The following is a 27970-nucleotide window of genomic DNA, read 5'->3' as shown; positions in this document are numbered from 1 at the left end:
CCAAAACCATGGTTTAGGAAGGAAAAATATTTGACTCATCTAATTATTTGAAAATAACTCATTATTTGAAAATAATAGTATTCTCTATTTTTTCCATTTGTTTTCCCTTTTTAGGGTTGCTTGTTTTCTTTTTTTAAAATTACATAAAACACTTACATTTTTTCAAAGCCTAAAATATATAATTAGGTACATCCTCAGTATTGCCTCCCTTGCTCATCTTATAAATAACCACGTCAGTTAGTTTCTGGTTTATCTTTTCAATGGTTCTTTTTGAAGCTACAAACAAACGCAAACAAACGCACACAGACGTGTTCCACCCCTTTCTTACCTAAGACAGCATGTTATCCCTACTGCACACTCAGCTACACCTTGTCTTTTCAGTCAAGATTATATCCTGCTCATCCCTCCACATCAGTAGATCGTCTCCTTCTTTTTTTTTTTTTAAGATTTTATTTATTTATTCGACAGAGATAGAGACAGCCAGCGAGAGAGGGAACACAAGCAGGGGGAGTGGGAAAGGAAGAAGCAGGCTCATAGCAGAGGAGCCTGATGCGGGGCTCGATCCCACAACGCCGGGATCACGCCCTGAGCCGAAGGCAGACGCTTAACCGCTGTGCCACCCAGGCGCCCCGTCTCCTTCTTTTTAACGCTATGTAGTGCTCCACTGTGTACTTGTATCCTATTTTATCCTACTTATCCTCTCAGAGATGGACATCTGGATTGTTTTCTGTCTTTTGCTAATACAAATAATGCTTTCATAAAACTTTGTCTATATGTCTCTCTCTCTCTCTCTCTTTTTTTAATTTGACAGAGAGAGAGCACAAGTAGGGGAAGCTACAGGCAGGGGGACATGGAGAAGCAGGCTCCTTGATGAGCAAGGAGCCCGACATGGGACTTGAGCCCAGGACCCTGGGATCGTGACCTGAGCCGAAGGCAGAGGCTTAACTGACTGAGCCACCCCGACGCCCCCATGTCTCTTTATAGCTTTGTTAATAAGTCTTTGAGACAGATTCCAAGAATTGGGGTTGCTGGATCCGAAGGTAAGTGTACATACATATGTACACGGACACACGAAATATACATATACACAGAGAAAGAGACAGACAGAGCGAGAGGCAAAGGGCAAGAGCGTGCCAAATTCATGCCTGGAGTTATTTTAAATGAGACTTTGTCCCAGACATCTTTCTTCCAGAAGCAAAGCAAACTCATTAGAAAGAATGGATGCAGATACCAAGGTGGGTTGTAAACAACCAGCTAAAGAAGGGGTGCTGTCCATTTTGTTAAGGTGACCACTGTCTGGACCCCAATGGGGGAGTCACAGAGCTCAGAGAGCAGTGGCTAAAAAGCCAGCTTTCTAGCACCTGCCACAGCAATCCCAGCTTACTTTACTGACAGCCGGGTGAGACTTTGCTTATCTGCAGGTTGTGTCTTTATTTACTTATTTTTAAAAAATATTTTCTTTATTTATTTGCCAGAGAGAGAGAGCGTGAGAGTACAAGCAGGGGGAGCAGCAGGCAGAGGGAGAAGCAGGCTCCCCGCTGAGCAAGGAGCCCAATGAGGGACTCAGTCCCAGGACTGTGGGATCATGACCTGAGCTGAAGGCAGATGCTTAACTGACTGAGCCACCCAGGCGTCCCAGGGTGTGTCTTTACAGCTTACCAGTTTGCCTTTTATGACACTTGCCCATGACGACGCCCCCGTCGCTGTTGATTAAACTGAGCCTGCCCATCCCCAGCACGATGAAAGGGAAGCAAAACTGATGTCACTGAGCAAAGTTTGAGGAGGTGTAACGGGAGCGATAACAAGGAGAAGGTGAGCAGGGTCCATCATACCACCCATGATCAATGGCTCTTTTGAAAGGAAGGCCCAGTGAAAATACTGAAATATTTACTTTCAGATTTATCTTAGGAAATCTGATGAAGTCTGGATCTGGGGAATGGACACGGACGTGAAGACCTCAGGAGAGAAACAGGATACCCACGTGTCCAGTTCTTTGGGGATGCCCCTGACGTTGAGGTCTAGGCAGACCTTGTTGCGGATGTCCTTTGGCTGCACGGCTCCAAGGGTCACGTAGGTGGTGTTCCTGTTCTTCATTATGGCACTGGCTGCTGCGCAGGGTAAGTCAATGAAGGGAGACAGGGACATGATGATGAAGATAGGAACCGTCCGGATAAGCTTCTCCATAAAGGCCCAGGAGGCTGAGTCAATAAACTGGCCCTCATCGATGATGAAAATAATCCTTTCCTCTTTCACTGTCTGGACAAAGTAGAGAAACACAAAAGTGCTGTAGGACTTTGGATTTGTACTCATGTGTATGCACGGATGATACTGTGGTGCTCAGCTAAAATCTTCTTTCCAATACATTTGTATTAATGTAGATTCCACTAACTTGGAATTTGTGGCAATTTGGACAGAGCTGGCTCAAATGGGTTCTTACTTTGTCAAATCCTTGTGTAAAGATAATGCAAATTCATGGGATAAATGGGGTTGTAGCCAAGTGAAAGTACCCGCTACTGATATGTGTACCACATGTCATTTTAGTCTACTGACGAATGAAGATCTCCTGGGTTTCTCTAATTGACATTTGTTCAACCAACACGTATGTATTCAGCACATACTCACTGAGCACCTGCTGGGCCGGGGGCTACATACACGGTGCTGAAGGAAAGCAAGCTAGCTGATGCTATTCTAGCCCGAACCGTGGTATATGTTACACTTGAAAACAGATCACATGTCCCTTTCCTGGTGTGGGCTACCTTTCCCTCCCTAGTCTGAATTATTTATTCACTCATTACGCTTTTATCACCCATCAGGGGCAGGTGTTGTTCTAGGTTCTAGGTGTTCAATACAGTTTTGAACAAAGAGCTTACATGGTGGGGTCAGCCCCTCGCAGAGCAAGCCCTGCATTGCACTGTGTGAGGCCTAAATGGAGAAGAACTTCCCCACTCTCACTGCTGCTCTTCTCTTCTTTTGGCCCCCTCTGGGAAGACACTCCATTAACCCATTCTTCCCCTCCACATTTTTACAAACGAAAGCAGCCAAGGCTACTTCAAAATGTCGGATTTCATAAGACAATCATTATACAGTATTATAACCTGTTTGATTACATATACATAATAATAAGTCTACTCTTACAGCCCCGTTCTGTTACCAGATGCTTAACTCTTCACTGACCTTGAGGACATCTTGATTAATGGGGAGGTTAGCGTTACATTTGTTTCGGTTTTGACTGATACCTTCAAAAATACAGGGCAGATAGGAATGTGAGCTTTCGCTACGTGATGGCCTTGTCGGCGAATCATTTGTAAACTGAGGGGAGTCAAACAGGAACGAACAAAGCATGAATTCTATACTCCATCCTAGGCCCTGGTTTCTACATATTTAAAATGAGAAGACTGGATTGGATTCTCTCTAATGTGACTAAGAGCCAACATTTACATTGCACTTACTATGTTCCAAGCACTGTGTGATGCTCTTGGCATAAATTAACTCATTTACTCCTCAGAACATTCACAGGAAGTGGTCCTATTGAATCTGTTTGCTGAGAAAATTTCAGTGAAGGAACTTGCCAAGGTCACACAGATAGTACACAATCTGAAGCTTCCTGTCATGGCACTTAGTTAAAGCGTAGCTTTAGTGGTGGTTTCCAGACTAGATCGTGCAGCAGAACCAACGGAGGAGTTTCAAACCAAAAACCAACAACTGAACAAATTCCTAAGCCCAACCTAAGCCTCTTTGAACCTTTATGGGGTAGAACTCAAATATTCGTGGTTTTTGTTTGTTTGTTCGTTTGTTTTTTTCATTTTCTACAGAGGTTTTTTTTAATTCAAGTATAATTAATATACAGTGTTATATTAGTTTTGGTATACAATCTAATGATCCAGCCATTCCATATATTTCTCAGTGCTCATCAAGGTAAGTGTACTCTTAATCCCCTTACCTATTTCCCCCAGCCCCCATCCACCGGCCCTCTCTCAACCACCATTTTGTTCTCCGTATTTAAGAGTCTGTTTTTCTATTTGTAAATCCGTGCTTTTTAAAGAAGCTTTCTGGATACTTGTAACACAAACAGTCCAAAGTCTGACATTTTGAAATTACTCATATTGCCTTGCTTATTTGCCTGAAGTGGAGAAGGAGAAACTTAAGACGATGCCACCAACTTGCATTGATCATTTATAATGTGCTAGACGCTGGGCTGCTCAACGGTAATATAAAATTGAACCAGGCTCCCTGTCCTTAAGAAACTCACAATCTCTTAAGTGGGATGGACACATATATAAGGAACAAATTGTCATAGTGCATGGTAAATATCGTAAGAAAGATGTTCAGAGTGCTACAGAAGCAGGGTAGAAGGATTAGTCATGCCTAGTGCTTTGGGGAGTTTTCACCAGCGAAGTGACATTGAAGGATGAATAGCATTTCTCCAGGTTAAAAAAAACAACGACAAATTTTGGCTTTTATGTCATTCGTCCTGGGAATTATTTGGATAGTAGAAGGCATCGGTTGGTGCGATCTGCCTATGCTCTGGCAGTTATATGGAGAATGAGCTGGAGTGGAGAGGTAAGAGGCACAGAGATTCGTTGGGAAGCCATGGAAATCGTCCGGGAGAGAGAGACGTCATAACCACTTGGGTATACTGCATCTCAGGCAGAGGGAGAAGGAAAGCGGGCTGGTTTTAAGGAGAGGCCAAACCCCCAGGAGTAATGTTAAGGGGACTCCTTTCAGGCACAGCTAAATTCTGAACAGACTCTTGACTTGAGGTTTGGAAGGAAGAAAGGAGGGGGAGATGTGAGAGGTGTTAGGATAAAGCTTCCACAAAGTTCAAAGCTTCTCGCCAGAGGCATCTGAACCCCTCAGGCCACCTCCCGTTTCCCCTCCCCATGACTTGAGACCAACACATGCTCTTACTTGCTCCAAGATCTTCATAAACAATGCTTCCAACTGCTTTTGCTTTTTAAAGGTGGTCATCTTGGAAACCTCTCGTGAAATAGGGAACTGTATAAAGAATTATGGGAATATTCAGTGAGGGAAAATAGCAAAGGGAGCTACTAGCTATGTGGCTTTGGGCAAATCCCTTTACCATTCTGTGCGTTCAAATCCTCATGTGTTAGATGATTCATAAGGTCCCTGCCAGCTGTGCTACTCTATGTCACTGAGCCTAACAGACACAGGACGTACCAGGGCCATGCTCTCTTTTTGCCCTGGCAGTCCCCTGTGGGAGCAGAGGGACTCTGTGCCTGGCACCAGCTAGGAGAGGAATAGCTCTGATGGAAAGGTGAGAAAAAAATGAATCAGCGGGTGGCTGTTTGGATTTTCTCAAGTATGGTATTTCTAGATACTTCCAATGTCTCAGGAAGGTAGAAGCTCATTCAAGGAGGATTGGGAGCCACTTCCTCATCACCCAGAGTCTCCACATGAGAAAATAAAAGGATAACAAATGGCCAAGAGGGGCGCCTGGGTGGCTCAGTTTTTAAGCATCTGCCTTCGGCTCAGGGCATGATCCCAGAGTTCTGGGATCGAGCCCCGCATCAGGCTCCTCCGCTGGGAGCCTGCTTCTTCCTGTCCCACTCCCCCTGCTTGTGTTCCCTCTCTCGCTAGCTGTCTCTCTGTCAAATAAATAAATAAAATCTTTTAAAAAAAAAGCAAAAACAAATGGCCAAGAGATGCTAAGTCATCCAACTTCAGGCGGGAGCCGCTGCAGGTACCCGCCACCCTCCTGCAGAGACGCCATCTAGCTGCTCACCTGGACGTGGAAGATGTCATTCAGGAGACAGTGGAACTTCTCAACCAACAGAGTCTTGACTTTATTTTGAAGGTTGGTCTGTCGTTCTTTATAATGTTTACAAGTATCCAGACCTAGCACATTGGCCATGAGTATCTGGATGGTATAGAAATTCTGATGGAAGCTGATCTTAGTCAACGCGATAGCAATAGTCCTGTTTATAAGAAAGCCGAGAAGCAGAAAAGAGTTCTTAAATATATTTTTTGAAAATAATAAAGGCTGAAGGAAAGCTCTGACTCTTCCTATTCAGTTGTTACAACAGCAATTTCCTGAACTATCTGGAAGCTGTTCTTTACTCCTGCTTCAGATACGCTCCCCTCATTCCTCTATGTCCCTGAGCCCTCCTAATTGACCCTAACTATGTCCTCTTCGGCAGTCCCACCCCCACCACCTTGCCCCAAGCCCTCAGACTCTCACCCACACTGCTGAGAAACATGCCACTACCCCTGCCTAGTCCCATGATTCAGGGCATTGCCTTTACAGAAGCCTGACGTATCTGGAGAGATGCAAATCCTCTCTCCTATTTACAAGTTTTTAGTGGCTCCCACTGCAGAAATGTCTAGACTTCTTTTATGTGACATACCAGACTTCCCCAGTTCTCATTATGTCATTCTTGCCACTCTGCCCAGCCGTCTACCCTCCACCAACAAACTAGTGAGAGTTCCCTGCACACCCGGAGCTGTTTCTTCTCCCCATGCCCTTGTGTAAACTGTCTCCCAGCCTGGCAGCTTACACAGCCCTGTCTGATCCCTCATTTCTCCTGCTTATCTGCAAATCTCAGCTCAGCTTCAGCCTCCTGGAAATCTTCCCTGGTGCCCTGAGGTTGGGTTACAGACCCCTCTTTGTACATATCCATCACGGTCCTCACCGCATCCTATTTTTATTCTCTCCCTCTCCTCTTCCCTGAGAGCTCTTTGAGGGAGGGGATCAGATATTACTCATATTTGGGGCATTGGCACTTGTCATGGGTTGACTCACGTCCCCCCCCAATTCATATGTTGAAGTCTTAGCCCCCAGTACCTCAGAATGTGATCTTATTTGGGAATAGTATGGTCACTATAGATGTAATTACATAAGTTAAGACGAGGTCATACTGGCGTAGAGGGGGCCCCTAATCCAAAATCACTAGCATTTTGATAAGATGGGGAAATTGGGACCCAGACAAGGCACAGGGAGAACACCATCTAAAGATAAAGGCAGAGATTGGGTGATGCTTCTTCAACCCAAGGAGCACCAACAATGGCTAGCCAGCACCAGAAGCTAGGGGAAAAGGCATGGAACAGACCGTCCCTCCCAGCCATCAGAAGGAACCAACCCAGCTGGCACCTTGATCTCAGACTGTTAGCCTCCAGAACTCAGAGACAACAAATTTCTGTTCAGGGAGCCACCCAGCTCGTGCTACGTTCTAGCAAACATAGAGCACTCAACAGTTCCTGGAACATAGTAGGTGCTTGATAAGTGACGGGATAAATGAATGAATAAATGTCTTCTGGTGATGCATTATTTCCTCAGCAATGTTCAAATTATTTATAAACCAGCCTTTCTTAGGCTTGACATTAAAAAAAGAATAGAAAAGCAGCTAAGAGTAATATACGGTTTCTAAGCATTTTCCTCTTAAAGCCTTAAGGTTCGATGGTGAAAGATATGAGACACCATTGTCCTCATCTTAGTCACCGTCCCTGGTCACTGTTATTGAATACCATGCTGTCCACTGTCACAAGGGTGCCACATGGGCTGTCCCAGAGTGCCCTCGTGACTTTTCTCGCATGAAAACAGATGAACGGTATGAGAGAAGTACCTTAGGTCTGCCTTCCAAAAGAAAATCCAGAGGCTTATCATTCTCTATCCCCACTCACAGGGCCAAATGGTTTGAACGAGTGATTCTCTGCCCGCTAGCTGGATACATTTCTGTGTTCGTTTTGTAGACCCCATCTAGCCTTGCTCTCTACATCTGTGCCAGGAGTTCTCAAACTGCACATTCGGATTACTTAGGAGGCTTTACAGTATTGATATCCAAGCCCCACCTGGCATTAAATTCGGATTTCCAGGGGACAGCCCAGCTTCTCATTTCTTAGTTCAATGTGTTTATCATTAATTATTTACTTAGTACGGAGGGCATGGCACCCAATAACTGACAGATTGTGGGGGATTTACATATGACAAATAATATAAAGGAGAGGAGCATTAAAATAAATGAAACTCTTAAGAACATTTCTCTGGGTTCACAAGAAGTGATCATTGCAAGACACTCACCTGTGGTTCTCACCTTGGGCCAGATACTCAATTTCCCTAAGTATCTGGCTTTTTCCATATCCTGACAATCCTTCGTACATTAGGACTCGGCTGCAGTTGGACACCAAAAATTCCTTCATAGTACACATGAAGTATTTGATCTCCTTATCACGTCCTGTTGTTTTTATTTTTTAAAAAGGGAGCAAACCTAATCAACATAAGATAATCTAGAGATATAAAAAAGCACATAGTGATACCACTTCTAAAAATACCTCTGGAATTTCCATGGAATTGTTCATGAACTTTCTTGAGATTCTGTGCACTTAAAAAATTTTTAAAATCTTTCTCTGGAGCTTTCCAGTTAACAATGTAGTTTTACAGTTTTGTTTGATGCCCACAAGCGGTGAGGGCAAGTATTCTTATAATGTTCATTATAATGTCAATTTAATTTTAGCATAGAAAACCAAGATTTAGTGTAGCCAACTGCTTAGATTACACAACCAAGAACAAAACCAGCATTATCTAGCCCTGGCTCTCATGTTCCTTTCCTTTTTCTTGTTTTCTATAACACGCTAGAAGTAATCTGTAGATTATTACATAGGAAAATAAATGTATTAAAGTTAGGGTTCCTATATTGAACAATTATGGATAAAGTATTTTTATTTCTAATTCTGTGAAAGAAACTTGCTCTTTATGAATGAGAAATTATACTCATCCCAGGGCCACTAAGAAACATGATCAGGGATTAGAAAATTCGATTTGCTTTCAGAAATCATGTGTAGGTTATTTCTTTCATAGGATCAACTTACAGTCTTAGTAAAAATAAATGATAGTCTTTTCCGATTATAAAACGAACAGATGCTCACTGTGAAAAATATGGAAAACTTAGAAGAAAATAAACATCACCGTGGTTACAACCCTGATGCTGTTATTTTTCTGGTGTGTTTTTAAATACAGGTAACAGGATGCCCTGACGGAAATCTGAAAGTCAGCCCATAATCGTTGAAACCTAGGTGGACAAGAAGGAACTGGCAGAGCTGTCATTGCAAAGGAGTGAGCAATTTCTGTGGAAAGAGCTGGAGACCCTTTCAGGGCTGGTTCTTCCTCCTTTGCGGGATTGGTCACTGCTGAAGGCCCATGTGAGATGTTCATTCATAGAGTAAACACATATCCAGGTGTGATCTAACGTCTATTGAAAACCAGGACCATTGCTCTAAGCTTAGATGCTTTATACAAAGAAGCTAAGTGTTCACTTGGTGATGGAAATTTCTGGGCACGATTTAGTGAGAACTAGCCTGCAGACTATGTGGCTTCTTTTGGATGAAACGTTCCCTTTCTGAAAATGCATTTGAACTTCGATATCATGAGATGTGTCATGCTCTTCTTTGGCCCAAGGCTCACGTAGGTAACTCAGAAGACAGAGCCCAGGAGGCCACAGAGCAGCGTCTTCTAGCTCTCTGTGTCCTAGTCACATGGAACCCATACAGGTAAGACCTTATGGATTGTCTTTCAGGTGGATTCTAAAAGTCTAGTCGCCATGACTTGAAGTTCATGCACCTTGTATCTGGGATCTGGGACTGTTGCATGTGTTTTTGATCTTAAAAAAACACTTTTTGATTTTAGTTTCATTGACAGCTATGTGGTTGGTTAGCACACAATTTCATTCATAGGAGCTTTTATAAAAGAAGACCACTTCCTATAGTCCTAACTTCTGACAGTCTTTTTTTTGGCTAGGGCTTTAAGGAAAAGATATACGGGTTTGGTCTTTACCTCACACTGATGGAATCAGGGAAAAAGGCGACTGGAATGGATGCAGGTACCATTGTGTTCTAATATGACTGCCATATTGAGTCCTTGTCTTGTAGAACAGGTTAGGATTCTGCTTGCTGTCAATCACTATCACAACAAGCATATCCTAGGATCGGAAGTAAGGCTTCAGAGGAGGGGGGGAGTGAGCATTCCTTCTCCTTTCCAGCCTTCAGGAGTCTGGGGTCTGGATTTACAAGAAGTGATTAGACTCTGAAAAACACCTGCCTGCAGTGAAAGCGGGCATGGCTGCTGACCCTCTGCCTTCTTTTAGGCTCCGCTGAAATCAGGGTTCTGTCCTGACATTGCCCCAAAGTTTGGGACAGAGCCTCCTCCTAATTGTCCTAACACAGTCAGGACCAGGATTTAACTTATGATGAGGCTTTTAGGGATGTTCAAGTCTAACAGAAGGAAAGTTCAAGTGTTCTTAGAAATGGCTGCCTTCAGAATCCACGGGCTTATCTTCATGAGGGTTTCTTCACCCTCGTTTTCTGTCCACTTCCCTGCCTAGTCTAGTCTCGAGTTAACTTTCTTATGATAGGGTCCCTGTCACCACGAATCACAAAAACATCACTGCCACTGCAAGATTTAGATCACAGATCTGAATGTAAAAGGTCAAACAAAATTTCTGGAAGAGAATCTAAAAAAACTGTTTCATAACTTTTGGGTGAAGAAAAATTTCTAAATGGTAGACAAAAGCACTAGCTGTCAAAGACTGATAAACTGGATTACATTAGAATAAAATATTCTGTTCATTAAATACATCATTAACAGAGTAAAAAGATTGGGGCGCCTGGGTGGTTCAGTCGGTTAAGCATCTGCCTTCAGCTCAGGTCATGATCCCAGGGTCCTGGGATGGAGCCCTGCATCAGCCTCCCTGCTCAGTGGGGAGCCTGCTTCTCCCTCTCTCTCTGCAGCTCTCCCTGCTTGTGCTCTCTCTCTCTCACTGACAAATAAATAAATAAAATCAAACACCCCCCCCAAAACCAGAGTAAAAAAGCAAGCACAGAATGGGAAAAGTTATGTACAGGAAAAACAAGAGACTGTACCCATTTTTAGGATACATAAAAAACTCCAACAGATCTATAATAAACATACAACTCAACTGAAAAATAGGCAAAAGATTTGTGTAGACACTTTGTAAAAGATGATGTCCAAAGAGCCAATAAATATATGAAAAAGGAGCTCAACCGTATCAGGAGAATACAAATGGAAATCACAATGTGATACCACTCTGCACCCGACAGACTTATTAAAATTATAGAGATTGTTAAAAACTAAGTTATTGGTGAGGAGGAAGAGTGACGGGAACTCTCATAACCTGTTAGTCAGAATATAAATAAATACAACCATTTTTGACAATTATTTGGCCTCGCCTACCAAAGCTGTGCGCTTTGTCCTGACAGTTTCACTCCTATGTGTATGCTCAACAGAAACACGTCCATGTGTTCACAAAGAGACACGTACAAGCATCTTTATGGCAGTATTATTCATAAAAACCAAGAACTGGAAACAACTTCTATGTTGTACAATGAGAGAATGAATAAAGTGTTGTACATTTACAAAAGGGAATATTGCATGGCGATAAAAATGAATGAATTACCGCTACACCTAGCACCACGGAGGAATTCCGTAACGTAAGGCTGATTAAAAGAAGGCACATGTAATTACACATTGTACGACTTCACCTATAGGAAGGTCACAAACAGGCCTGAGTCATCTAAGGTGTTAGACGTCTTGGGGAAAGGGTGAGGGATAAAGTGTGTGCGGTGCTGGAGGACTGCCCTTTTGCTCTTTGCTGGCCTGGATGGTGGCTGTATGCTCACTTTGCGATACTTCCGTAGGAGGCAGATGTAACATTGGTGTACTTTTCTGTATGTCTTGTTATAGTTCAACAACGAAGTTTAAAAATCAAGGCCCACTACCTACCCAGCAAAGGGTAGCCCTCATTTCTGTTGCAGATGAGGTATGCCATACCAAACATGCTGAAGAGAAGAAAAGAAAAGACGTTAGAGTCAGAAGAGGGAAATATCGAGAGCAAGAGTGTTTCATTCTTAGTTCCCAGAAAGTCTCCTTTTCGATCTCTAACACGAATCCACCTCCTGACTCGAGGGTTGCAGATACCAGGGGGAGGAGAAAAGAGAAGTTCTTACCTGGAAATAGAGAGTCCAAACAACTTATGAAGAGCCTTTCCCATAGAGCCTGGTACAGTGTTCAGTAAATGCTTGTTGAGTCTCCACTGGTGGAACTGAATCCCTTTCTAGGGAAACCAGACACCATGATGGGACCCGTAGACTTGGATGTGGTAGATTGTGTCCCATCCTAGAAAGGTTCCACCAAGCGCTCAAACGACAATGGCCCACCTTTGCCAGCATTATGTGCCTGGCACAGTTTCATGTGCTCTACACGTGTCAGCCTTTACTCTCGAGAAAAACCTTATTAAGAAAGTACTATTATGTCCATTTTACAAATGACAAAACTGAGGTGCAGAGAGTTTAACCTGCCCAAGATCCCATGGGTAGTGGGGACAGAGACAGAGGATACCCACAGAATCAGTATCTATAACCAGGCCAGGGTATGTACGCTTGTCTACTGCATAATATTTCTTGACAGAGCCTTTTTAGTCAAATGGATCATTCCCTTGCCTGCACTAACATACTGTTTTGTTATGTCTCTGTTACAGGACATATCAGCTCTCCCATGTAACATACAGCTAATTTTGTATATTGTATAGGTTGGTCTTCCCTATGAAATTGTGAATTTTCGGGGCAAGGACCAGGCCCTGTTCATATTTGTGTTTCTACACTCTCATATTTGCAAAAATGGTATAGAAAAACTATGAGGAGGCCAGCCTTTGGGATCGGGTAGTCCTGGGTTTCTGTGGTAGACTGACTGCATGAATGGCCCCCCTTCCTCACCCCTACCTTATCTATGGCCTGTGCTATGTCACTCTGCAGTGGTCTCCTTGTCTGGGCTCAGCCTTGTGACTGCTTTGCCAACGGGATATTACCAAACATGACAGCGAGTCTTGAAAAATGCTTGGACATTGGGATGGCTCTCTCTTGCTCTTCTGATATTGCCATGACAACATGCCCAGGCCAGTCTGATGGAGGATGAGACCCACAGAGCCAAACTGTCCCCGTTATGTCAGCCAGACTTCCCAGTTATCCCACCTGACATGGTCCTGGATCGGCCAACAACCTATTGAGCCCCAGGCATGTGAATAAGCCTAGTGAAGATCAGCCAAATGCAGCCAAGATCAATTGAATCCCACATATTCGTGGGATAAACAAATGTTTCTTGTGGTTTATACTAAGCCACTAAGGTTTTGTGGCTGCCTGTAATGCAGCATTATTGTGGCATTTTGAAACTTGGCTTAATTGCTTACTAGATTTATGACCACCGACAAGTCATTTAACGTCTCTGAATCCCAGCTTTTAAATTTATAAACTGGAGATAATAATAGATTCTACCCGATATGGTCGATACTAGAGTAAATTACATATTTTGAGGTACAGTGAGTGCCTAGCACTGAAAAAGGGCCCACAAAAAAAAATTTAGTATTATTCACTCATTTAGTCAGACAGCATTTTATTGATGGTCTACGCATGCCAAGCACAGTGCGGCACGCGGGGGATACAAAGATGGATGATAAAGACTCCTTGAACCAGCTGCAGCCCTGAGTCTCTTCTCTGACCCTTTAAGACCTAGATTCTAGCTTGCTGATATCAACAATAATACCTTTCCACTTTCCATTTACTCACTCCTGGATTCATCTTATTGAGTGCCCACTATGTGCCAAGCACTGGGAATATAAAAATGAACAAGAAATAGCCACTCTCCTCAAAGAGCTCGCAAGGTAGTAAGGGAAAAGCCCATCAGGTCAGTCTTTGTGATGGGTATGTGCTAGAGAGGTACACAGAGGAGGAAAAAGCTAAGCTCTGGGGTGCCTGGGTAGCACAGTCGTTAAGCGTCTGCCTTCGGCTCAGGGCGTGATCCCAGCGTTCTGGGATCGAGTCCCACATCGGGCTCCTCTGCTGGGAGCCTGCTTCTTCCTCTCCCACTCCCCCTGCTTGTGTTCCCTCTCTCGCTGGCTGTCTCTCTGTCACATAAATAAATAAAATCTTAAAAAAAAAAAAAAAAAAAAAGCTAAGCTCTCTGAGCTGGACTGGGCTGTTCCAGAACCGGCCTCATGGAGGAATAGGTCCTTGAGCTAGATTTCAAAAGTGGACTGTGATTTTCCCAGTAGACTGGGGATAGGGTGGGTGATGGAGAGGACAGTCTGTTTAGACAGCCCAGAGGAGGGGTCACAGGAGGAGACAAAGTTGGAAAGGGAGGTGGTTACCTTGTCTGTTATTTCAAGGAATTTGACCATGATCGTGAGGATGACTGGAAGCCACTGAAGGATTTTTAGTTCCAAGGTGATACCCATACATTGAAGCTGGGCTTTGGAGGAATACATTTCACTACAGACCTACAGGAGGAACAACGTCTTATCTTCTTTTAGCCCTATTGTTGCCTGGCACACAGTTGCACAGTTGGTATGATCAGGAAATACTCATGGTTGGTCACTGTGTCCACCTGGGTCCAAACAGATACTCAAATGAGGGGACTCTCTGTTCTCTTTGCACCACCTGTGAAGAGTCACCCTCAGATTATCAGTAGTGAGGGTAAAATGGGCTCCTGCACCATCTATAATATCAGTAGGATAGAGAAAGATGAAGGATTTTGAAATCTGGGCCTTGTTCTGGGGAAGGAATAGATTTTAATTTCGTAAGTTGGATTCAGATCTGACATGGGTGACCAATGGTTTTTGCTATCATAATTTTCCCACTTCTTTACTAAAAAATACCACAAAACCAACCAATGCCCCACACTCACACTTTCTCATTAAGTCCCAAACACTGATAGACTGGTCCAGAATCTGCAACACCCTTCATGACCTTCTTTGGAAGCTCTTTGAAAAAGTAGGCCGGTAGGTTGCTGCCATTGTAGGTGACAGAGTCACACGTCACGATCCCTGGGTAGTACATCATCATCCTAGCAGCTATGTTGACTTTTTGACCAATTACTAAAACAGAAAGGAGAAAGGCAAAGACAGGGAGAATACAGCCATTGAGCTAGCAGAATGTAATCCGAAACATACTGACCCAAGGGGCATTTTCACTCGTTACTCCTTTTACCTCTCATGAATGACACAGAAGTCTGGCCTTGGACTACCCTTATGCTGCCAATGGTTATTTAAAACTATCCAGGGAGTTAACCTGATTAGCTCTTAGCACAGTTTCTACCTCTCCTGGGAGGCCTCGGGGGGTGCTGTGCTGGGAGATGAAAGGGTCTCGTATATGGAGAGGGCTCTGTGCGGGTGGTGGCCATGGGCCCAAGGGCGCTCAGATGAGGTCTTAGCTGGTCTTCTGCTACAAGACAGACAAGCACAAGCTGGGGTGGGGGACACTGACCTCCAAATGAGGCACAAAATTGCAACTTTTCTTTTCTTTTTTTTTTTTTTTTAAGATTTTTATTTATTTATTTGACAGAGAGAGAGACAGCCAGCGAGAGAGGGAACACAAGCAGGGGGAGTGGGAGAGGAAGAAGCAGGCTCCCAGCAGAAGAGCCTGACATGGGGCTCGATCCCAGAACGCCAGGATCACGCCCTGAGCCGAAGGCAGACGCTTAACGACTGAGCCACCCAGGCGCCCCCAAAATTGCAACTTTTCATTTCATTTTTGAATCACTTTCATTTGGCAGTTTTTCTTTCCTTTTCTTTTCTTCTTTTTAAAAGATTTTACTTATTCATTTGAGAGAGAGAGAGAGAGAGCATGAGCAGAGGGAGGGGCATAGAAAGAAGGAGAAGCAGACTCCCCACTGAGCAGGGAGCCCAACATAGGACTCGATCCCAGGACCCTGAGATCATGACCTGACCCAAAGGCAGACGCTTAACCGACTGAGCCACCCAGGCGCCTCCTTGGCAATTTCTTAAGGGTGAGTAAATACGGCTGGAAGGGGTGTGTGTATAAGACAGACTCAGGGGGTGTTTTAAAGGGTAATACGTGTGCACAGCGTCTGAAGGAAGCCGAGCAGGTTCTATCCCCAGCTCCCTCTAACGATGTTACCAAATTACTTGGGCAGACTCTCCCATGCTTCCGTTTCCTGATCTGTAAATGGGGATGATAACAGTATCCCTCTCAGGGACAGTTTATAAAGACTAATGAGACAGGGTGTCTGGGGGGCTCAGTCGTTAAGCGTCTGCCTTTGGGTCAGGTCATGATCTCAGGGTCCTGGGATCAAGTCCCATGTCCCACGTTGGGCTCCCTGCTCAGTGGGGAGCCTACTTCTCCCTCTCCCGCTCCCCCTGCTTGTGCTCTCTCTCTCTTTGTCAAATCAATAAAAGTCTTTTTAAAAAAAGAATAAGATTAATGAGTCAATTCATGCATATCACTTTCAACAGTGCCTGGATGCTAGTAAGCCCTCAATTAATATTACTACTAGCTAGGTTTTAAATATTATACTTTAACACAAACTTAAATAGTTCTATCAAGATTTTTTTTTTCAACTAACACCTTCTTTTGATCAAGATATTCATTTTAAAAGCTGCTTAATGTGGAAAAATTTGACCATGCAATAAAGCATAGTATCATGAATCTCCATATACCTGTCACCCAGTCCCAAAAGCCACAAACCCACGGCCCATCCAGCCCCATTCTCACTCCCATCTACTCTCCATTCTGTATTATTCTGAAGAAAATCTCAGACACCCAATCATTTCAGACATAACTATTTCAGTATTCTAGATGTATTGTTTCTGAATATCTTAAACCATAACAGCGTTGAGGAGGGAAGTAAAAGCAGCGAAATCTTGAGATAATATTTACTTTCTATTTTCTTTTGAGGTTAGTATTATTTATCAGGAATACCAATATTGTTAATTTTCTTTAGGATTTTTTAATGGGAATTAAGAGGCCTGTCTACGGTTAGCAAGCAATTATTATAAAGGCCCCCTCATCCCATGAGCTTAGAGCCTCCATTGCTCCCCTCGAATGACTACGTAGTTGATACTCGCGCAGAGTCCCAGAAACGTGCACTTTGCAAGCATTGAGCTGCCAATGGGCGAAGCTACAAGGCTCGGTTTCTCTTGGAAGGCTATAGGCTTTAGAGGGCAGGGCCCGGGTGTCACTCAGTGTTGCCCCTCCTCCCACAAAGCTGGGGGGCAAGTCGCGGCGAGATGACCTGGCTCAGCACACCTGTGTACTCATGTCTCACGGAGTGCCCGACGATTCCACAGAAGACAATCCCGCTGGCCACGCCGATGGAGACAGTACTGGTGCCCGGAAGAAAGCGAGAGAGTTGTAAGGCAAAAGGGAAAGGTAATGAGCAGACTGACAGTGGGGAGGGTGGGGACATGATGATGAATGGGGCAGGGAGGGAGGGAAAGGATTTCAACAAGTAACTCTCTTCCACAGTGGGGAGTTTAGGGCCACCGTACAGGGCCCTAGAGCTGTGAAAGAGGGACAGTTTGGGACACAGAACTAAGTTCTTAGAAGTGATAAATCAGCTCACTTTTCTGCTATTTTTAAGTATTCATCTGAGCCACTTTTCTAGAAAATAACCTCTCATCACCCCCAAGCGGACTTTCAATAGAGAGTGGCTGCGAACAATTTCACTATCTTTGTTATTGCTAGGAAGAATAAAGTCATTATTTTGAAGGGAAGTAACTCAGCTGTAGGATGTGGCATCAAAAGCTAACTTTGTTCATACATGATCATGGCTGAATATATAGACGACTAAGGGCTGACATGGTGGAAATATTTAGAGCAAGGGGGTGATACTCGTTTGTACCTAAGTAGAGCTACAAGTTGGGTCATTGGGGCGCTCAGGTTAGATGAACCTGAGGGCCGGGGCTCTTAGGCAGCCAGGGCTGGGGACAGTAAACCTTACTTTCTTAAGAGTCTTACTGTGAGTAGATTATCTTGAGGCCAAATCAATAGACAAACTTCTAGCCCAAGGACTCATTGTATCTCCTAACTATTAAAAATCAACGCCAGCCTCCAGCATGGTGTTGGTAGTTCAACCTCTACCAGGAAGTAAGCCGGAGCATCGAGAGACCACCCAATCAGGTTTTCTTGCAAACCTGCTACATTTTGACTTTGTAAGGGTATCCTTTCTGCACTTGGCCTTTACCATCCCTCTATCACTGCACCTGGGCTGGGTTGGCCCTGAATAACGAATACAAACAGAAGGGCATTCTGTCAAGGACAGCCCTCTCCTTACTTCCTATTCCCTGACCCTTGTCTTCTCTCCCCAGATACTACAAAAAGCTCAGGGACCACCACGTGGGATCAGGGTCAACACTCACTGGATTTTGTGAACCTGAGAGCAGAAGTCAAATATATCCACAGCACTCTCCAAGGCATGACTGACCTCATCAGGAGCCTTTTCCCCAGGGAAACCAAAGACACAGAGAAAGGAGCAGCCCTGTGAGGGAGAGAGTCAGCAAAACACAGCTGGTGCATGGCGACCTTTAGAGCGGACCAGCCAGAAGGCCCAGTGGAAGGTGGGCACCAACTTTCCCTGTCTGGATCACATTCCATCATGGTTTCTCTCCTACCTATTTCATGCTTAGTAAACTTCACCTAACTGCTAGAGCATCGGCAGCAGGAGGGCTCGAGCCTGAGGAGGGCTTGCTTTTCTCCAGAGATAATGGGTTGTACTGGGCCATGTGTGCACCCACCTGTCTCTTCCCCTGCAGCCAAGATCTTATGCTACAGGGTGTTAAGTATAAATCCGAGAAGCAGCGCAGAGCAGTGGAAAAGCACCAGCTCTGCCATCAGAAAATCTGTGTTCTCACTTGGAGAAGTCAACTACACTCTGTGAACTTCGGTTTCTCGGTCTGCAAATGGATATTAGAGTCCTGCCAAGGTTGCTTTGGCTACTAGCATGAGGGTTATGTGTGCGTTTGTGTGTGTGTATACGTACAGATATCTATCTAACTTTGTAAACTACATATATATATATATGTACATATATCTATACATATATACACATATATATACATATATATATAACTTTGTAAACTACTTTATAGTATATACACACTTCTCATAGTATATTACATATATTCCATATTGTATATAGAATATATACTTTACAGTGTGTATATATATACTTTTGTAACCTTGATGTTGTATTTGTAAACTTATATTAACATTATATGCAAATATAATATAAGCTTGATATACAGTGACACTTGGTAAACTATAATGTTCCTTTCAGATATTGTTACTATTCTTAGGGAGAAAGGCTTAAACTGAGAGCGGTGTTTCTTGGCATGACCTTAACTGTTCCAAGCAGAGATTAAACTCTGAAGCTTGGCATTCTTAGCCTCAATCACTTGAAAAATGACCTCAGTCAGGTGCTGTTGTCTATAGGGAAAGAGCATGATAATTAAAGGACAGCGGGCTACACCTTCAGTCTGTGTATGTTTTAGCCTGAGGAAATGCAAAAGAGAATGCCTTGGTTTCTTCAACCCTCTCCATAACGAGTCAAAGTGTCAGATCCTAGTTGGCGCCGGGCTCCGTCTTGACGGCAGACAGGAAGCTCTGATTCAGGTCTGTGTAAAGACCAGAGGGTAATCCCTTCTACAGAATGCCCAATAAATGAACGAGTGAGTGTTGGGGCAGTAATTCAGTGCTCTGCTCTTAAGATGCAAAAACACTTGAGATGGGGCATCAGTGCTCACTAGCACTTCTGTGGTAATTTGTCAATCACACAGTTCTTCCCTGAACTGATTAAGAGCAGATTAAAAACACCCAGAAGCTAGAGGTGCCACTCCCCTGTCCCCTGCCTCCCTCCCCACTTTGGCCTCCCCTCCCCCCCACCCCATGAAGCTGGAAGGGGAACTGGGGGTGTAGATATGGCAGGTGGGGATTATTAGAAACTGGCTTCTGGGGTGTGATGGCTACTAGACACCTGACCTAAAATTTCTGGGAGATGGGGGACTGCAGATGTGCCTACAGGGAGAGCTAGTCATGCGTAGTGCTTAAGGGCACAGGCTGGGAAGGCGGACTAGCCGGGTTTGAATCCAGCCCACTACCCACTAACGGGATGATCACAAGCAAAACTTAATCTCACCTGTCTCAGGGTCTCAGTGTGTCAGCACCTACTTCTTACAGGAGTCCTGAGGGTGAAGTGAGTTAATATGTGCAAAGCGTTGTGAACAATGCCTGTCACATAGTAAGTGCCAAAGCCACCGTATAAGCTGTTTCTATAATTGTAAATAAAGATGGATACTTTTAGGTTAAAAGTGTCTCTTCTCTCCCTCTCACCAATGTCCATAGGTGTGAGCGCTAACCTTAAATTCTCCATAGGTTCTCACCCCTTAGTTCATATTTACCTTGTCAAACATGAAGACTTTATTGATTTGGCCTCGGAAGACCCTCAGGACGGAATTGATGTGCACACAGGCATCCTGGATGGCCGAGCCGATGACTTCTGCTTTGTCTTGGTCCTTAAACATCAGGTTCACAAACACAATCGTCACTGGGCGAAGCTCGGACAAGTAACCCCGAAGCTGTTTGTCATCAATCTGCGGAGTAGAGAGCAGCTTTCCCTCGCATGTGCCCTTGGCCGTGGATTCTTCATCACAACCCCACCTCCATGACGTTATCACTGGAAGGGAACTAGCTTTTGAGGTTCTCCAGAAAGCTGAAGTTACCAGAATGTGCGAGGTGCCACCTGGCAGAGTCGGCCCAGAGCCGAGCAGATGGAAGTGGAATGCACTATCAGAATCTCTTCCAGTGTGAACTTCCATACTGCCTCGTGAACCCCAGCACCGTGACCACCACACCCTTGCCCCAGCTGCTGGCTCCCCTAGTACCAGTAGGAGCCGTCACAATAACAGAAAGAAGTACTGTTCCTTTTGGCTCTCTTACAATTTAGGGATAAGAACAGCATGTTATGTAATCCAACCTTATATTTTCACAGCCCGGGACCATCCGGAATACTTTCACATTTTATCCCACTTTATCTTCAAGTGACATAAAATCAGCATTATTATCCCCACTTTACTGATTAGATAACTGAGACATGGAGCAATAACACAGCTTTCCCAGGGTCACACAGAACCCAGATCTCCAGGCTCCTAGTCCAATGTTCCATTTACGACTCGCATCTGTGTCCCCGGGCAGTATATTTCATTCCGCTTCCCTCTTCTCTCCACTCCCGCGCACAACAGGCCCAGGGAAAGGAAAGAAGTACGTTCCCAAATCATGCCTGCCTATCATCATTCTTGAATTTTGTTAAATTAAGTGCATAGCAAACCAATGGGGGAAATCATTGTATTTTCTCTCCAAATAGCACAAAAGTACCAGATTCTCCACTGACAATATAAAACATATATTCCAGACAAAAGAGGGAATTGTGCATAGGGAATCCTGCAGTCATGCTTCCTTACTGGCTGGGACAGTCCTGGTTTCAGGTAATTTTATTCTTTTCATAAAAGGTGATTTAATAGGGGCACCTGGGTGGCTCAGTCGGGTAAGCGTCTGCCTTTGGCTCAGGTCATGATCATAGGGTCCTGGGATCGAGCTCCACATCGGGCTCCTTGCTCAGCTGGAAGTCTGCTTCTCCCTCTCCCCTTCTCCCCTGCTTGTGCGCTCTCTCTCTCTCAGATAAATGAACAAAATCTTTTAAAAAATTACTTAATTTCTAACTAATCGATGTGATGACTTTCTTTGATTTCTCCAATAAATCACTAAATAAGAAATTAATATTAAATATTAAAGATTAAATCTAGCAAAGAAATGAGTTAAAAATATTCCATCGGACTGTGTGTTCTGAGTTTTGATTGGGAGAATGCAATCACCGCATCTCTGAGGATCTCTATTCTTTAGGTGTAGTCTTGGTACTGTGGTAAAACGTTTGTCTTTTGCCTCCTTGCAGCCCCCTTAGCTGTATCTCTCCACCCGCTGTTCATCATTCCTACCCACAATTTTCCTGGTGACTCATGGAGCCTATCTTGTATCCCATTCCTGTAGACCTTGATCTCAGCTGGTTGCAGCTAAAGAAGCATAATGTGTCATATCTCTTGGAGGTGGGGAGGGGAGGGGTTTCGGGAGCTTCAGAAACCTTGAGGGGTCAAGCGACTGCAGATACTGGAGGTGGTGCTTCTAAATGGGGCTGAAGGTGGAGGGGTGTGTTCGGATACCACTTCAACTCACACTGGGAAGGCAGCTGCCCACTGTTTAGGCTTGCCTGAGATTTCCTCCCGGACACGACTGCATTTTGATGGAATGAAGGGTTAAAACATGCATGTATTAGGAAGGTATACAGCCTGTGCAAAAAATGTAGGATTCAGATAGAATCAGGTTCAAATCCTAGCCACATCTCTTATTTTATAACCTCCGAAAAGTTCCTGGTATCCTTCTGGGTCTTAGTTTTCTCACATATAATATGGGGATTAAGCTATCTAGCAAGAATTGTGAAGAATAAATACATAAGAGCAGAATGCCTGGCATATGGTGAGTGCTGAGACTCACATGAATTAATACATTTAAGAAAGCCTAGATCCAAGAGAATAAAAAGGGAAAATTTTAGGGGATGGAGGTAGTTCTGGGCATTCTAGTTATCTGTATTGTAAACTCCCAAGACTCAAGATCTAAGGTGAACAAGTGACTTAGAGAAACAGTGTAGCAATGTTAATTCACTTGAGGTCTTTCAGCTATGTGGCATATAGAAAGGGGGACCACATGCTCTTGTTTGCTTGGGGAAAAAAGGTCCCGTTTGCCCAGTTGTATAAAACACACAGTCCTGCTTTATGCCTGTTGTCCCAGTGTAATTATGAATAATGCCTCCTTTAACTCTTAAAAGGATCCTGATTTGAAGAACAAATTTTGTAGTCACCTACATATAGCTAACGTCAGCCCCATCTCTTTTTAGTCCAATGAAACATTTTACTAGCTACTGGTTTTCTTGATCTTTCCCGATGTCCAAGATCCTTGACAATAAAAGCCAATCAATCAAACTGTGCAAATACCTGCTTCAGTATGCTTTCCATCACATACTTTTGTAGGGACAACTCCAGCTCAGGGTCAGACTCCAGCATGCACGCAAGCCTCAGGAGGTCTAAGAGCAAAAGAAGGGGCAGCATCAGGAAAGGAAGCATAGTTCTGCAGAGGTAGAGACAGGAGTCTCCCAGTCCCTGTTCCCTTGGGTAATGGTCTCTGCAGTCCAGTCAGGGGACTCTGGGACATCTCGTGGCCAAAGAGAACCAAAGGGAGTCCAATGAGAAGTTCTTCGAAGTTGCAGATTTCCCAGAATTCAGTTGCATGGAGCTCAAAACCCTGTTGTCATCACACTTCGGAACTTGGGGAGACTTTTACTTTCAGACTTGAGCTAAAGCTATGGCCACAGGGGATGAGAATGGACAGATGAGAGGATGACAACAGAAAAGGAAGACAGAATGAAGGGGACGGCAGAAGTGAAAGAGCAGCATGGGTAAGATTCAGGAGACTTCTGATCTCTGGGTTTCTCATCCCCGGTTTGATACCAACTCATTACGACCCTGGACAAGTCATCTCACTGCCCTGGTGGTCCCCCATTTCTTCACCTGGAAAAAAAAAGCTCAGTGGGGTTTCATAATCTCTATGGTTCCCTTCACTATGATGGTTGACAGTTCCATACTATGGAATAATATAATAATAATGAGCTCGAAGAAAAAAAAAATAAGGGAGAAAAAGTGGCAATAGGTTTTCAGCATGGAACAGAATAATAACAGTGCAAAAAAAATGGGATGAAAAATATAAATGAAGTAGTCTGAAAAGTATATAAATTAAAAAGCAAATTCAATTTAAACCATTTATTGAGTATATTCAAAGCCTAGTATACTCAAAATACCATGCTAGGCACTACGTGGGAATAAAAAAGTAATTAGGAAGTTTGGGCTTTTTCCTGGAGGCACTTACTCACTGGACTTTCAAATATAATATGAGTGGAAAAGTTAAATAGAAAAAGAAAAGCTCAAATGGGCTAATAGACTATAAAGAGCAAGAAGTGGTCAATATGAGGTAGTTTAATCAGAAAGGGGTTCACAGGAGAACTAGAGAGTTTTACTGGATCTTGAAAGACTTCTGGCATCTTTCTAGAAGGATTGAGGAGGGTATGCCTAGCAGAGGGACCACGTCAGTGAAAGTCAAGAATGAGCACAGTGTGAAGATTTTAGCCTGGCTGGAATCCCGTATGAGTACTGGAGATTAAGAAGAAATGATATGGGGGGGGGGCGCCTGAATGGCTCAGTCGGATAAGCATCCTACTCTTGGTTTTAGCTCAGGTCATGATCTCATGGGTTGTGAGATCGAGCCCTGCACAGGGCTCTGTGCTCAGCAGGGAGTCTGCTTGAAAAATCTCTCCCCCTGCCCCTCCCCCACCTCTCTCTCAAATAAATAAATAAATCTTTAGAAAACAGGAAGAAGAAGTGATATGGAACGGACTATGGAGACAAGGGAGCAGGAGTTATAAAGGTCTAGGCTATTGTTATGGAGACGTATGTGTGCCTATAGTAAAATAAAGAATTTGGTTGGTCCTTGTTCCTGGCACCTGGGAAGTAACTTCTAAATCTTTGGAATTTCTCAAATAATGGGATTGTCTTTGTTCTTCATGGTGGGCCCTTTGGAACACAGCTGAATTTATGCTAAAGGGGTCTCAGGTTGGGGCCAGTTGTGCTGAAAACACCAACTCTGTGAGGAGAGGGTTAGGGCTTTGAGCCATGTGATATGAGCCTGACTTCTGACCTCTGAGGAGGGCAAGGGGTCTGAAGATTGAGTTTAATCACATGGCCAATGATTCAAGCAATCATGCCTACTTAGTAAAACCCCAATAAAAACTGAACACCCCAAAGCCAGGATGAACTGTTTTGGGTTGGTAATCACACAACGATGTGCAGGAAGGAGGATGTGCCCTCAGGACACAGAAGCTTCATGTTTGGGACTCTGCAGACTTTACCCTAAGTGTCTCTTGATTTGGTTGATCCTGATTTGTATCCTTTAAAATCCAACTAAAATCATGAACATAGCACCTCTCTAAGATCTGTGAGTCATTCTAGTAAATTCTTGGGAGCACTGGGGGAACCCCTAGATTTATAGACAGTTGGTCCGAAGTAGGGTGGCCTGGTGATCCCAGAGCTTGCTGTGGTGTTTGAAGCTGTGGCTGGCGGGCGGGCGGGGGGGGGGGTCTTGGAGAGAACGTAACCTATGAAATCTGGGCTACCTCCAGGTACTTAGCATCAGAATTGCAGTGTGATACTGCAGCGCCCAAAATAAAGCCTGAAGAGGCCCTAGATTGAAGGCACCAGTAAGACCTAGGGGATGGGATCAGGGGTGTCACTGGACCTTCTCCATCTCTGAAGCTTTTGGGTTCTTGGCCTTTCCTGGTCAATTTTCCAACAGTTCCCTCCTGCCCCACCTCCAGCTCAATAAAAGTATAATCAACTATTTGTAATGTTCAAAATATGTAAGACCTGTACGTAGATGACGAGGAAGAAGAATGATTCAAAGATGCTTCTGAAGTTTCTAGTGTGGAGGAAGAAACAATTGTGGGAGAAAGGCAAGTAGCTCAGAGTTTAGACATTGTTGAAATCAATTTCTAGGCCCGTGCCGGAGCTGTTCCTACCTGCGGTGCCACATCGCAAACTGAAACTTTGGGAACTGTCATGTCCTGGAAATGCCCCACTTGACCAGAAATGCCATATATCTAGTCAGCCAATCCCCAAATGCCAAGCCAACTCTCCGTCTTCTCAGCACAAACAAGGTTGACTGTGTGGCCCCAGGCAGTTGGATATTTTCTATTTGTTGCTTTCTGGCTCTTAATTGTACATCTTATAAAAGCTGCTTGCCTTCCGCCCCATTTTGTAGGTCTCCTAAAAGAGACTGTCCACTTCATGAAGCATTCAGGTCTATTTGCATCACCTAAATTGTCTTTAATAATTTTTAACAACATGTTAATGTTGGAGTACCTGTTTGACATCTAGTAGAGACGACCCATGGGCAGTCTTTTTATGAGTCTAGAAACCATGACAAAAGTCTGGGCTGAATTCTGGCAGTTGGGGCTGGATCTTAGGTGAGGCAAGCAACTTGCAAGACCATGAGTAGTGCCTCCTTAAATTTCGTGCCCTAGGCTCCTCCTTTCCTCATCTTAGTCCCAGTCTGCTGGGAGTCCTAGGAATGTCAAGCATGGATGAATAGAATAGATCTCCAAGAGGTCAGTAGGAAGGACTTAGAGGGTCAAGGACAGATCCCTAGAATTACCAACATTTAAGGAATGGGAAGGAGACTAAGCAAAGGCAGTGGAAACAGGCGGCTTAAGGTGTAAAAGCAAAACTAGGAAAGAATTTTCATGAACCCAAGGAAAGAGGAGAAGCTTGTGTCCATAAAAAGAGAGTAATCTAAGGCCAACCAGCTAGGATGAGGCCTGAAGAGAGGTCACCTGCTTTGGCAAGTTGATGGTCATTGGTGGCCTTGACCTCAACAGTCTCAGTAGACAGGAGAAATGGCTAGAAGCTAGACGTCAGGGGCTCAAGACTGAAGAGTAGCTGAACACATGCCCTTCAAGGCACATGCAATTTTCACCCAAGTTTATTGGGTGAATAAATAAATAAGATAGAAGAGGAGGCACAGACGTACAGATTACTCTTCTCAGAACTCTGGTGGTGAAAATTAGGAGGGGAAAGTAGGGTTCATAGAAGTTTTATTTTTCCTTTCATCACGGGGCAGACTTGCACATGTTTAGATGAGGGGGAAAGGTCATTGCCAGAGCAGAGATGGAGGGCCTGAGGAAGGTTGTATTCGGAATCACTATCGTGAGGAATGGGAAGGAGGTCCCCTCTCTGTGCTGCTGAGGACTGGGAGCTGTATTGGGGAGGCCAGCCACTTAAAATAGAGCCCTTGGTGTTGATAAGACCCCCCTGACCATTGACAGAGGCAAAGGCTCCTGTCCATGGAGTGTACTTACTTTTGTGGTCACCAGAAGGGTAATAATTCATGAAAGTCATACACTTTGTGAAAAATTCATCAAAGTTAAAAGTAGAAGGTGGTTTTAAGAAATTAACCTAAATAAAGAAAAAAAAAAAAGAGAAGTGTTTGGTTATTCTGAGGGTTGTCTGGTCTTTTGAAGAGACTTTCTCAGCAGAAAGGCAGGGCGTATGCTTTTACATGTCCAGGACACGGTAAACAGAGACTGGCGTACTTAGACAACAAAGATCTGTAATTTGGATGTGATCACATTAAAAATCTTTCTGATTAGTCCTGAAGGTCTCAAACTTCAGTTTGTACACAGGGCCACACCAGAGGGCTCACCTGCATACTTTTCCACTCTTAGAACTTTCTTCTTTCTTTCCTTCATAACATTTCAGTGTAAATAAAACCTGGTTAAATTATATATCACTTATTTCTTAGATTATAAGGATAAAAGGAAAAAGGGGGCTGATGCCCAAAAAATGTAGGAGGAGTGTCACCAGCAAGAAGATTCATCCCAAGATCAGGAACCCCATGGTATGATACGCGGAGCATGACGCAACCACAGTTCTGTGGTGTTCTTGCCTCCCACCCCATATGAACACCCTTAATCCAATAATGAGAAAGTATCAGGCAAAACCAAATGGAGGGACATTCATCAAAATAGTCAATACTCTCATTAAGTATCAAGGTCAAATAAGACAAGGAAAAACTGAAGAACTGCTATCGATTGCAGGAGACTAAGTAAAAATAACCACAAAATGCAGTGTGAGATCACGGATAGAATCCTGGAACATTCCACTGAGGATATTCAGTGGGACACTGGTGAAGTCCAAAGAAGGCTTTTAATCAGGGAATGGTATCGTACCGATGTTCATTTTCTGGTTTTGACTACTGCACTCTGGTAAAAGATGTTAAGCTGAGTAAGGGATATATGGAAACTCTGTATTGACTTTGAACTTTTCTGTGAGTCTAAAATTAATTAAAATTAAAACAGTTTCTAAGGATATAAGGAATGATTGAAGAAGATAGGGAACAAGGAATTGTGAGCCAGCTACGTCATGTAGCCTGGGCAGCATTGCAGGGAGAGCGGTGGGCGGGTATGAGGGTGGTAGACTCATGCACAATGTGGGAGAGCCTTTCGCCTCCA

General features: G+C 44.0%; 1 protein-coding gene across 1 annotated transcript in view; it reads right to left on the bottom strand.

The window, feature by feature from the left end:
• ADCY10 (adenylate cyclase 10) overlaps positions 1-27970 on the bottom strand; it is a 73927-nt gene that overhangs the window by 40907 nt on the left and 5050 nt on the right. Inside the window, exons 6-16 of the mRNA XM_045797418.2 lie at positions 26819-26915; positions 22851-22939; positions 20211-20402; positions 18174-18292; positions 17062-17138; positions 14702-14891; positions 11750-11805; positions 8036-8189; positions 5744-5936; positions 4909-4995; positions 1982-2256 (exon numbers count right to left, since the gene is read on the bottom strand). Of these exons, the coding sequence (XP_045653374.1) occupies positions 1982-2256; positions 4909-4995; positions 5744-5936; positions 8036-8189; positions 11750-11805; positions 14702-14891; positions 17062-17138; positions 18174-18292; positions 20211-20402; positions 22851-22939; positions 26819-26915 (1529 nt within the window). The remainder of the gene's footprint in view (positions 1-1981; positions 2257-4908; positions 4996-5743; positions 5937-8035; positions 8190-11749; positions 11806-14701; positions 14892-17061; positions 17139-18173; positions 18293-20210; positions 20403-22850; positions 22940-26818; positions 26916-27970) is intronic.

Source organism: Ursus americanus, chromosome 2 (genome assembly GCF_024610735.1).
Source record: "Ursus americanus isolate L20-20 chromosome 2, mUrsAme1.1.p, whole genome shotgun sequence".
Lineage (NCBI taxonomy): Eukaryota > Metazoa > Chordata > Mammalia > Carnivora > Ursidae > Ursus > Ursus americanus.
The sequence above is the reverse complement of the archived record's forward strand: the minus strand, read 5'-3'. Positions and strand labels throughout refer to the sequence as shown.